Raw genomic sequence first — 13,260 nt, 5'->3', positions numbered from 1 at the left:
ATTGCCCGGCGCACTGCAGAACACTGAAGGTGGAAGGACGCACCGCAATGCCGTGTCTTGCTCCTCTCGACCCCAGGCTATGTAACTTTAAGGGCAACTGACTGTCACTCCATTCGGCCAATCAACGGGCTGATTCCAGCATTCGCCCCGCCCCTGTTGCCTCAAGCCTTATGTAACCCCGACAAAGTCAGCCCTAAGCCTTGTGACTGCGCGCGGTCCCGTAGCCCTGTCTCGCGCTCGCGCACCAGAGTCATGGGGTGGGTGTGGGGGAGGGTGTGTCGAGGGTAGGACACCGCGGTCCACATAGTGACGTCAGGGACTTTGGACACGGTGATTGGCGGTGACTGGGCGGCTGCTGCGCGGTGATTGGCTTGCTAATAATGGGGGCGGGTCTGGCGCCGGCAGCCGTTAGGCTGACTGACTGGGATGGGGAGGTGAGGCAGCGGGGCCGAACATGGCGCGGAGCGGCCGGGCGCTTGGGAAAGTGCTCGCCGAAAGGCTCACGGCGCCGCACAGAAGCGTTCTCAGGTAGGCGGGGTCCTCGCGTCCGGCCAGTCACAGGGACATGGGCAGGTTTAAAGGGGCTAGTGACCCCTCGCGCCCCGTTCTTTCCCGTACTACGAGCAGCTCCTCCCACCGCCTAGGAACTAGGAATCTCACTTGAGCCTGCCCCTGCTCGCTCCACCCGGCGCCCGAGAGCTGAGTGGCGATAATTAGCAACGTTGACATTCGCCTTGCGATCAGTAGGCTCCAGAGTGAACACGCTGGCGCTGAGTGGGGTAACTGCTCGCTCCTCTGGGAGCCCCTGTCTGGCTGAGGATTTGGGCACTTGGGGTCGTGGGGCCCAAGGCTCTTTCCAGCTCAAAGGCAATAAATAGGTAACTAGGTAAATCCTTTGGGGAAACCCCCAACACACTGGAGTTACGGGGATAATTTAAGAGTGAAATAGTGTCACAGGAGTATGATGATTCCAAAAAAATTTACTCCAGATGAAACATCTGGTTCTGCTTGAAGGAAATGCAAAACATTAACAGTTTACACACTGACACTCTCTAGCTCTGTGGTCCCCAACCTTTGTGTGGCCAGTAGCACATTCGCGTTTTCAGAAGAGTGTGGCGGGCACCAACAATTTTTCAAGGCTTATTTTGTATTTGTACATTAAATAATATGAAAAAAACATCATAATTAATATTACATAATATATGAATCCAGAGAGAAGTTGGAAAAAAGCCCTGAGGACAGAGAACACGGGAGCCCGGAGCATTCTGTCCCCAGCGGGCGTGGCGCCGCAGCTTCTATCCCCTGCTGGGCAGTAGGCGGACCCACATGAATGCCCCGGCGGGCGCCATGGCACCTACAGGCACCACGTTGGGGACCACTGCTCTAGCTGAACCAATATGTATAATTTTTGGGCACATTTCAAACGTATTTCAAGACTTATGTTATGACATTTTAATAAATGTAAGGTTGACTAAGAGTCAAAACCTACCCACTTTGTGTCACAACCGGTGCTGTTAAACCCAGTGTTTCAATTATAGAGGCAGGTTGTGTGAAAACAAAAGAAAACTTGGAAAGCAAAATGGACTCAAATTATTTCTCTTAATAAGGAGTGAAATAATAAAAGGTCTCTTCCAGTCTTTATTGGTATTAGGGAGCTGCTGGTTGTGCCTCCATGTTAAGGTTGAGGTAAGGTGCCTGGTTCCCCTTTTCCCCATATTTAAAACTGGCAATAAATAGGCTGGAGTTGAAATCCCTTCATGATATCATAAACTGCATTCAGTTGTTCAACACAGGGACTGAAGTAGCAAAATGTGGGATCTTTTTTCCCTCTTTGGAGGGAAAAAACGTCATTTTATGTCCTGTCTACATTCAAATGAAGTTTAATGTGGGCTGGAGATACTAAAATAGTTCATTCTTGTTAAATGAAAGTAGCTTTTTAAAAAATGATTTAATGTGCATGGTTTGAGGACAAACTCCATTCCCAGAAACTGTCTAACACAGAAAAGTCTGTTATCTAGAATCTTGTTGAAAACTACCTAGTAACATTTGAATATGGTTACATCCTGTCTTAAAGAAACATGATGTTTAGGTGCTTTTGATCCAAGTGTAACTTGTCTTCTAATGATAGTGTGTTCAGGACTTTCTGTCATTGACAGTGAAATAAAGAATTAGGGGAGTGCAGATATTACTAGGGTTTTTATAAGCAGTATGTTCATGATCTACCAAATACTTCGCTATAGATCCAATCTGTACCAAACTTTTATATAAATGTATCTTTATAACAACTTGTATAATGCAAGTACCAAATACATATTGTGCTATTAATAAAAGGGAGAGACATTCAGACCACTCTTCCATAAAGTACTTTTTTACTTTGTCACCTAGTGCAGAGAGGAGCACTGTGGAAAGCTCCACAATTATGTGAAAAGGAAAGATGTCTATGTGGTATCTTAACACCATGCAGCTGCTTACAACCCTTCTAATGTGTGAGCTTTGCTCTGCCTGTGTGTTGAGTACCAAACTAACTAATTAGGGAGAAATTGATGTCCACTGGGGTTTGGAATGAGATCAACTTGTCACATTGGTGTCATAGGCCATAAAACAGCCATCAGATGACATTATCTTGATGAAACTGATATTTGAGAAACTATGAATACGGTTACACTGGCACATCCTTAGTACTAATCTCAGTCTTTTTTATCATTTGTTAGATATCTCTCTTCTTCTAGTACTTGATTCTAATCAACTTTAATCTTAAAACAGATCTGTTTTTTTAAATTTATTAAAATCATGGAGTATATCTTATTTGAACATGTAAGATACAGTAGTAACTGTTTACTCTGTGGAGCACGAAAGCCATGTGGTACCATAATTGGCATCCTAGCATTTGGAGATAAAGCAGCAAGTGATTGGATTGGATAATAGTAAAAAAGTACATTAAGATGTGAAAGCTGGCTGCCCTGTTGCTAGAGTGGGGTGAATGCAGGACTAGAAGCCAAGTGCTTCTGAATTCTAATATGGGCACTGCTGCTATCTACCCTCTGTGACCTTGAATAAGTTAATACTCTGCATCTGTTGCCCTATCTGTAAAATTGAGAATATTTAGTATTTGAGGATGGATGAACAATGAGTGTTGAGCACTGTTTTTTATATACCTAAACTAAATACTTTGCTACTTACTACATGTGACCTTGAAAGAGTTAAAAGCCCGATTCCAGAGAATGCCTTTGCTTAAGTCCCACTGGTATCACATATTAAAGTGATGTCTCCTGTAAGGATGCTTTCCTGAATCAGAGCTGAAGACAGCACATTCTTGATATCTGATTTATCTTCAGATGAAATCAAGAGAAAATAAACGGATGATGCAGTATTCCATATGAAACCTCCCCAGACTTGTTAAACTTGTAATTTCTTATGTTAATCATGCCTGCCTTGAATGGTATTAAAACTCTAAACCAGACATTACCTATCAGCAATTATTTCTCATTGTTCTTATTTATGTTATTTAACATAAAGGATTGGGATTTGAAAGTTGCAAAACAAGTCTAGCTGAAAAATGGTTTGAAATATTTTTACTGTATTGTTACAGAAATTTAAATACACATTTATTTTTGACAATGTACTGTACATATTTAAAAACTCTCATGCTTTATTTTTGTCTGTGGTCAAGAGAGGCCAACTTAAATGTAAAATAAAGTTAGTGCTCCAAAATAAGGCCTATCCCAAGTTTTCTGAGTGCATTGGCCAGATTTATAGAAATGGGATATGGATAAGGATTTATTAATTATTTTATCAAACTCCCTGGCACTGCAAGACTTTCTCTCTATGGTACCTTGCTGCATCTTGTCCAGGTTATTGCTAAATTATGGGACTGTATTCACACCTTTTGAGATACAACTGTCCTACAGTCAAATAGATGTCATTCCCAAGGGTTTTCCAGATACTCAGCCTAACTTTCCCTTTCCTAATTACAAACAGGAGTATTGGTATGAATCTCTGATACAATCCCAAGTAATTCTTTTCTGTCTCTGGTGTTCACAGTTTTAAATATTTGTAGTCTATGGTCTTGTTTCACATGTTTATTACCTCCCAAGATATGTATATATTATCTCTCCAGACTCTGTTTGTGTTCTTTGTTCTCTTCTGAAGTCCCTCCCAGATTGGTTTTCTCCCTGCTAACATGGTGAACCAGAACTAAATGCAAGGGTAGCCTTGGGGTGGTTGTACAATCAAGGATGACTATTGCAGTTCTTAGGGGCATAAGCATTTTTGTTAAAAGTCTTCATGATAGTTTTGAATAGAATTTAGTTACTCAAGTAGATATTTCTATTATATAAGCTCCTTAAAGCAGGGATTGTGTCTCAAGAATGTTTGTAAAATGGCTTGTATAATTACAGCATTATTTGAATGTTCTGTAATAAAGCTCCATTGAGGTGAGTGCAGAGCAGGTATGATGCTTCCATGGTGTATTGAATGTCTGCCCCATAGGTTTATACGGTTGGTTACTGTAGGACATTAATTGGGTGTTTTGCAGTCACAGGCCAGCAAAAGTTAATAGTTTCTTCTTTAAATAGTTGGCAGTTTACACTTGGTTATCATAACTTGTTAGACTTCAGTGGTTAAGGAGAAGTATGCTATGTAAAAAAAAAACCTTTTAGCTTATTGGGGAAGGTCATTTCCATTTTTAACTCCTGATCCATATGACTGCTTGAATCTAGAGTTACAACTCTGATTGTGTTAGAAATATGATAGAAAACCAGATCGTTCATTAGATATTATAGGGAAAGGTATCATTGGTAGATAGTAGAGCTCTCTTTTAAATGCATTGATGCCAGAAATCAGGACTTCTTAGGTTAACTTTTGTATAAAATATATTAGTGCTTCTTAACAATGATAGATCCCAACTCAAGCAGAGTCGAGAATTTAACTGTAGATAAATCTATAAATGTGATGATTCACATTTAAAAACTGAAATATGCTTTGTATTTTTTCATAATATTAAATTCATTGACAGAATACAGATATAACCTTTTATAAATATTTCTGAAAAGTAAATGGTGAAGTTTTATTTCTGAAAACACTTGAGTTTAAGATCATATATGATGATCTCAACTCTTTCAGGAGAAACAAATGTCTAAAGTAGGATAAGGAATGTAGTTTCCTCTCCAAAAGGCCATGCAGCCAGGAACTTGCTTTTTAAACAAAATAAGGGGGGACGAGAAACCAATTTCTTGTAGTCCAAAACATAAAAATATGAATGTATTTTTAGTGGAATTCAGCTGTGTATCTCAGAGTCCAAACTTCTTATCCTGTTCACATGTTCAGAATGGGACAAAATATGAGAGATGACTTCTGAAAGCTATGTATTAGCAGGAAATGCTGTTCTGCAAGTCAGAGTGAACTCAGTTTAGTGCATGGCCTCAGACTGACTTGAAGCCAAGTCTTAAGGGAAGGCCTTTGTATTTTACTGTGTGCCAATTTTTTTTTCCGTGACTGGAAACTATTTTTAGTTTCACCAAAGGCAAAAAAAGGTTAACGTTGCATCTTGAACAGCTTACAGACTGTTTCAGAGCTCACTTTCACATCTGAATCCAAAATTTTCAGCAGTACTGTAGAAAAGGTTGCCTTTATGTCTCACTTTAATGTATGCAGTGTTATAGCCATGTTGGTCTCAGGATATTAGAGAGAGAAGATAGGTCAGGTCATATCTTTTATGACCCACCTTATCTGTCTCACTTCAATGCATTAATAATTTGTTTTGTTAAGTGAAAACACACTATAATAAAACATTTTCACAATTGCAGGCATTTGGCTTCATGTGGTATTCTGATGAGCAGAATTCCTCCAATGCAAGCATCGGTAACAAACCGTACCTTCGCAAGAAGAACTTTCTTCAACATTGCTTCACCATTCGGAAACAAAAGAAAAGAATATTCTGAGAGAAGGATTATAGGGTTTGTATGATGGAACTATAGAAATAGATTTATAGATGTCTCTGTGCATTTGGTTTCCACAAGTTGTTGTAGATAATCAGAAATACTAGAAATGTTTATGGCTTATGTTTAGTGGTGACTAATGATTTTAAAGGAACCTGACTTTCAAAAAGTGCAGAGCATCTCTCCCCTCAAAATCAGTCCCCTTTCAAGTGCCTCAAATTGAACACCAAAAAATGAAGACACTAAAAATCATTAGCCAGTTTTGAAAGGTTTAGTATGTGACTGTTGTCCAGAAATTAAACCCAGTGTTCAAAAAAAAATTATAGTAAATAAAACAGCTACCCCTTCTAGTGGAAAGAATGCCTTAACCATTTAATCTGCTTCTGCAGAAAACTAATTCCAGCAAATAACAAAGGTGTGAACTGAACTAGTTTTTCCTCATTTGCTCCAAGAATATGATAATACTTTGCACTTATACTGCACCTTTGATTTGATGATCTTGAGTTCTTTTAGATTGTTTTTGGGGGTGTGGAGAGGAAGCATTATCCCTGTTTTATAGATGGGGAAACAAAAGTACAGAGCTACAGCCCAGGGTGAAATCTGGCCCCATTGAAGTCAACAGCAAATCCCCCATTTATCTTATTAGAGCCAGGATTTCATGCTAGGACCCTCCCAGTCACATGTTCTGGATATGAGACACATTGTTTCCTCTTCAAACCCTGCCTTTGCATGAAAGGACTAGCAATCCTTGAATTTCAGTGAGCTACATGTGTGTATCCAAAAGAATAACTTGGCCAACAGCTGTAATGTTTATGATCCTTTTTCTCTGATTCTCTGTTTATTTTTCCAAAGCAGAACTTTCCTTTTTAGAATGGAGGAAAAATAGTCTTCCCTTTCACTTTTGACACATCTCGTCTTTGTAGCTGTTACTAGTATCTCTCCTCCTGTAGTAGAGCACCTTTGGTTAATTGATAAACTTGGATATAGCTGTGCAGGAAAACGGACTACCTCCCAGCTGGAATACTATACTTCTTTGGTCTCTTAATACTGAGGAGTATTGGCCACAATTCAGATATGTCACTCACTTGTGGGTTTTTTTTTTTTTTTAATTTTACAAACATATAGTTATCTTCTGTTAATGTGACATTATTGCTAGATCCATAAGTCTGCATTGTTGACATATATTTAAAGATGGAATGAAATACTTTTTAAACATTAAAGAGTTATTTTAAATCAGTGGTCCCCAAACTTTTGAGGGTCACCGCCCCCCTTTACCCTTGTCCCTTCCACCAGGAATGAGGCTGCGGCTGTGGGGGTAGAGACGGACAGGGGTAAAGGGGCCAGGGCTGAGTCCGCAGTTGGGGGTGGATTTGTGGCTGGGAATGGGGCCGCTCCCAGGTGTGGCTCTGCTCCCGGCCTTGGCCCCGGGCCAGGATTGGAGCTGTGGCTGAGGCTAGGGGCAGGGCCAGGAGTGGAGTTGTGCTGAGGCTGGGAACAGGAGCTGAGAACGTGGCTGGTGGCAGGACTGGAGCTGAGCTGGGGTCAGGGAGGGTTTGGGTGGTGCTCCCTCCCCAACTCCTGTGGGGGCTGGCCCAGGCCCCACCATGCCCCCCAGATGTTACTAACAGGGTGTGCCCCACAGTTTAATGACCTCCATTTTCAATTGATAGGAAACATGCAAGAGTTCAGGATCTCTTTCTTCTCAATTTGATGACTGACATTGGGACACCTACAACAGAAAAGGGGCTGCGTGTTCTACTTTGTTTTAATTGATTGTAATGTCACTAGTTGTTTTAGGAGAAACTCAAGATTGGAATTTTGTTTTTAATTTTGTTTCCAAACGCTCCTTAAACATTTTTAATCTTTAATTTAAACCCATCCCCATACTTCCTTAGGGTCCAATCCTGCAAGGCACTCTGCACTTTGGAAGTCAGGGCACTCTGTACTTATCAGGAGGTGTTCAGCATTTTGTGGGTATGGGCTGATCTTACTTACTATTTCTAAAGCACCATAAATGTAATTAACACTTCAAACAAATAAGAATGTCCATGTCCCCAGGCAATTTGCTATGTGAAGTTTAAACAAGATGTATGAGGGAAAACAACAAAATGCTGGGCACAGGATGAGGGGTGATGTGAGGACAAGGGCTGATGGGATAAGATAATGGAGTTGGTGAGGTAGCTGATAGATGTATCTTGACGGTTAAACTAGGCAGTTCATAGCATGCTGAAGGATTAAAGAAATGAAGGGTAGGGAGATGGGATTGAACTAAGGTTTTCCCACTACGATGAAAGATAATAGGAAAAGGAGCCAGATAGGGGAGAGTGGTTAAAGAGAAAAGAAGAGGTGAAATAAGCAGAAAGGAGGAGGTATGAGTGGAAAGGTTAGAGGCAGATAGAAGAAAAGAGACTACAGCAGCAGGAGGATTCTTTAATTAGGTCTGTTGTTTTCTAGAAACTCTTGTATATTCATTGTATTGTATATGCACAAAATTTGACTTTCAAAGGGTCATAACTGGTTAAATCAAAATCAGTTTTCTTCAGAAGATTCTGACAGGTCTCAGTGAGGGCAATTACCATGTCAAATGGTTGCAAGTTTTTTTGTGTGTGTGTGTGTCTGCAAGTTAGCTTTCTCCCCTTTCCAAAAGCAGCTGCAATTTTCCCTTCAAACTGGCATGTAGATCTGCAAAACATATTAATGTGGTTGATTTGCTAAAGGGTGGGAGGAAGAGATAAAGATCTACAGAATCTGTATCTCTGTAGAATTTACTGCAATTTTGCATGTCTAGAAGTCTGAACTAGAGGTATAAAAACTGTTCTGTGGAAAATCATTTGTGCAGTATTTGAAGAGCCTTAATGGATAATTAGGAAAAATAGCAATATTTTCCACATCTTCTGATATGCTTGTTTGACCATTACAAATGAAGATGATATAAATATTTATCCTGGGCTGAAACTTTGCATATGGGTCAGAATCAGTAGAAATTCCGTTCTGCCTTTACCTAATTTAAAAACTAGTTCAAGACACGACTGGAATTTCCACCTTGCTTTCATCCTAAGAGTTTGAATGAGATCCCGACTTAGTAAAAAGTCAGGAGGAGGTTTTTAATTAAATCCAGCATCTTAGCCTAGTGGCTTCTTTTTAGGGTTTTTTTTGTTTTGTATGTTTCTTTGTTCTGGTAAAGCCCATTTGATACAGAAGTAGCTTAAAAAGCCCCCAAAATTAAGACTAAAAGGTTCCTCCTTTTTGAGATACTTCTAAAATTTAGTACCAACAGTGGTTATCTTGAAGAATTGCATGTGCAGACTGCTTGAAATTAGCTTTTAGCTTGCCTTTAAAAAAAAAAAAATACTGAGTAACTTAGGCTCCAATCCTGCAAACACTTACGGATATGGGGGGCTAGTAATATGCATGAAATTACAAATTACTCATTTGTGTGTTTGTAGGGTTGGGACTTTAGCTCTCAAATGCAAGGGACTAATAGCAGCAGCTTGACAGAACAAATGGTGGGTAAGCACTGTGCTGGCTTCCCCACCTAGTTTTACCAACATACCTCATCCCAACCTGTGGCATCTTATCTATTCCAATGTCTTGCTTCTCTTGGGCAAATACTGATTTGTGCCAAATTGCTTACAACTCTTTCTTAACTATATTTTTAATTAGCTAAGTTACCTGTACATTTTTAATAGCTATATTGTCTTCAGTTGATTGTATCTTTTGAGATTCTAAATTGTATGATTTTTAGAATGAAAATGTTCTTCATTTAGCTTTTTGTAAAGTGTAGTCAGTATTTACAGTACTGTATAAATTACTGCTAAAATATTAAAAGGATGTAAGGCTGCAAAGTCAAGAACTTATGGATTTGGAAATGCCAAAATTAAAGTTCCCCATCTAATTTATAGTGACTTGGAAGCTTTTATATTTAAATTACTAGAGTTTTATAATTGGTAATGTCATGTTTCTATTTCCAGGTATTCCATGCAGGAAATGTATGAAGTGGTAGCTGTTGTGGAGGACTACAAACTCTTTGTTCCTTGGTGTAAAAAGTCAGACATATTATCCAAACGTTCTGGATACTGCAAAGCCCACTTAGAAATAGGATTTCCTCCTGTGTTAGAGAAGTATACATCAGTTGTTACCCTAGTGAGACCTCACTTGGTTAAGGTAATTCTTATTTTGTGTATTTCTTGTGTGTAACTTTTCCTAATATCCGATTGTATAAACTTAATACTTTAAAAAAAAAAACAGGAAACTACGACCTCAAAACAAAATTTAAAAATGATTCATAAAGCTGTTTTGAGTGGTGCGGTATTTCCACAGACTGTGTGTAGCTTTTGTTTAAGACCTAATTACAGCTGAGGGATATTGAACATTGTTTGTTTTTAAAATGTGAGCTGCAAAGCAGAAAAATCTTTGCTTTATTTTTATTATGTAAGAAATAACCAGCCATTTATGTGAGATATGTCTATACATATTCCTGGTTCTCTTCATTATAAGGTATGCTTGTTAGTGTGTGTGTTATATAACCCTCTTTAAACTTAATTAATCTTGACTTACCCTTTTTCTCTGAGGAGTGGGTATGATGCTTCAGACACTTCAGCAAGAACTGTGGCATTTGTCATCAATCTTCTCCAGCATTCATGACTTCCATTATTTGGCCTATTTGGCTGGAAAGGCTCAAGCCCTTTAATGGTGAAGGCTTGTTCAGTAGCAAGACTGATGAGAAGATGCAGACTGTGTCTACTGCTCTGTCTTTCAAGTTAACCTGGTCAGAAGAGAAGGAACCCTGCTTGATCTTCTTTCACGTTCCAGAGGCGATAACTTTAATCTGTTTCCTTTTACCCTTCTTTATAAGTTTCAACCATGGCAGTAACCAAAAAGGCAGATTAAAAGGACATTTTAAGCAGAGGTCTGACAGTTCAGCTGCTCTTTTGTCCTCTGCACCTATTCATGTTCAAATCCAAGGGTTGCTTGGGAGCCTAATCTCTGTTTCTTTTACACTTTTTTGTCCCACACCTCTTCACTTTGGGAATTGTCTCGTCCATTTTCTTGCAGCATGGAGTAGAATTTCCATAGATAACTTGTATCAAAGATAACTGTTCGGGTAAGCAGCCCAAATCTGTTCTTTCTCCCACCCATTCTTTCCAGCGATTCCTTTTATAAAACACTGTTAAGAGCCGAAATGGATTTCATGTTAAGTATGGGAGATATAAAGATGCCAAGACATTACAGTGGGGGGAAGGGCTTGTATTTAAAGTACTTTCTCATTCTGGGAGGAAAAAAGATGGTCTCTCTTGGATCATGGACCTGAGACAGCTGAACAATTACAGCAGAAAGTTCAGGTTTCACATGCTGACTGGACTCTATCCCTACTATTTCCTTACAAGACTGGCTCTTGACCTAAAAGATGACTCAATGTTGGCATCAGGCTGCTCATCAACTGTTTCTTAATTTACAGTGCACCTTAAAAGAGCACATCTAGTCTTGGAGAAGACTAGAGCAGGGGTTCTCAACCTTTTTCTTGCTGAGACCCCCCCCTCAACAGGCTATAAAAAAGCCAGAACCCAGTGGGTTCAGGGAAGGGGGGACCCTTGGGCATAGGCATAGTTTTACTTTTATTTGGGGGGGCAAGAGCTGGTGAGGCTTAAGCCAGCTCTGCACAGTGGGGGCCTGGGAGGGAGTGCCACCTCCACCCGATTCACTCAGGAGGCCACCCAGCCTGTCTGAGCTGTGTGGGGATGCAACCAAAAAATATAACTCAAAGGGAGGAATCAGTTCAAAAGGCTTGAAAACCACTCAGGGTACAGCGAGTGGTGGTGGTGGTGGGGATGGCGGCATAACGCTCCTGACTTCAGTGTTGGGGCTCAGGGCACTGGGTTTCAGCCGCAGGGCTCTGCAGACCCCCTGAAAGGGCTTGCGGATCCATGATTGAGAACCACTGGACTAGAATACTTCACCCCTAAGAGTGGTGAAGGGAGAAATCTATTTTTGGTGCGTAAGTTCTCTCCCAGATCTACTGTCTTTGTCTATACAAGGATTTTCCCCCCTAAAAATTCCCACTGTTCAGATCCATTGGTGTTGGTGATGTGGGAATGGTACCGTAAACGAGCTGCTGACATTCTACCTTGTGTTGTTATGGTGGCTAAAACACCAGCAGCACCTACCCACCATTGCTGTTGCTGACAGAGTTGAATCGTTGATATCAACAGTGGCAGATATGAAGGAAAAAAATTCTAGTGTTGATGCATCCATTGAAGCTAGAAGAGTTGCCAACTGGGAAGCAGGATTTGGGTGACTTTTGATGAGGGAGCATTGTTCAGTCCTCCTCTGCTGGAAGTATGGCCAGCCCAAATCTGGGTTTGGACAGCAAACGAGTGAGTGAAAATAAGGGCTACATTGATCTTCTAATGCCAGAGTGGAGGTTATGAAGTCAACACCAGTATGCTCCCCTAATATAAAGCTTTAGGCAAGGCCTCTAATGTACACTTTCGGCTAGATTCTGCTATTCTTCTATAGATTAAACCCTTACATTGAAATCAACGAGACTGTTCATTCAGTGAAAGTGGTAGAATATGTTCCTTAATGACATGTATTTCTCATGACAGAATATTTGTGAAGTCTCAAACTTACAAAAGTGGCTGAAGTTGAGACCTGTGGTAGTTTAACATACTGCCACTAATATTGTATAGCATCAAAAGACAGTATCTACAAATTAAGACTACTTATACAGTGTAATTACAAATATTGGAGGCATTTCAGTGCATTTATACAAGAAATAGTAAAGGTTAAATATCAGATGCTTCGTTTAAAACGATGGTATTTACAGCACAGTGGTACTAAATAATTGCAATTTACAATACTAGGGCACTATTCTGCTTGTCCTACATATGTTGATCTCTTAGTTCAGGCCTGCACAACTCGTAAAGCGGCGAGGGCCACATTACTCCAAAGAAAACAGCTGAGGGCCAAAACCCCTGGCCCCGCAGAAACACCCCGCCCCAGCACCACCCAGTCCTGCAGAAGCAAACCCTCCTTCCCCAGCACTGCCCCACCAAAACAGCTGTGGGCCAAAAAGGAAGGTTGGGGGTGGGGAGGTGATACTTGATTTTAAATCAACCAGGGGCTCCCAGCTGAAGAGGTGGCTGGGAGCCCTGAGGGGCAAATTTAAGGGCCCAGGGCTCCAGCGGCAGGGGGAACCCGGAGCTTTGCGGGGCTGGGGCAGGAATTTAAAGGGCCCAGAGCTCCTGCTGCTGAGGGGAGCCCAGGCCCTTTAAATCCCAGCCCCAGCCCATCCCCTGGAGCTGCGGCCGGGATTCAAAGGGCG

At 40.7% G+C, this 13,260-nt stretch overlaps 1 protein-coding gene across 1 annotated transcript in view; it reads left to right on the top strand.

The window, feature by feature from the left end:
• Positions 1–389: 389 nt before the first annotated feature.
• COQ10B (coenzyme Q10B) overlaps positions 390–13,260 on the top strand; it is a 22,165-nt gene continuing 9,294 nt past the window's right edge. The window contains exons 1-3 of the mRNA XM_032803595.2: positions 390–528; positions 5,805–5,954; positions 9,908–10,100. Coding sequence (XP_032659486.1) covers positions 455–528; positions 5,805–5,954; positions 9,908–10,100 — 417 coding nt within the window. The 5' untranslated portion in view covers positions 390–454. The remainder of the gene's footprint in view (positions 529–5,804; positions 5,955–9,907; positions 10,101–13,260) is intronic.

Source organism: Chelonoidis abingdonii, chromosome 10, assembly GCF_003597395.2.
Source record: "Chelonoidis abingdonii isolate Lonesome George chromosome 10, CheloAbing_2.0, whole genome shotgun sequence".
Classification (NCBI taxonomy): domain Eukaryota; kingdom Metazoa; phylum Chordata; order Testudines; family Testudinidae; genus Chelonoidis; species Chelonoidis abingdonii.
The sequence above is the reverse complement of the archived record's forward strand: the minus strand, read 5'-3'. Positions and strand labels throughout refer to the sequence as shown.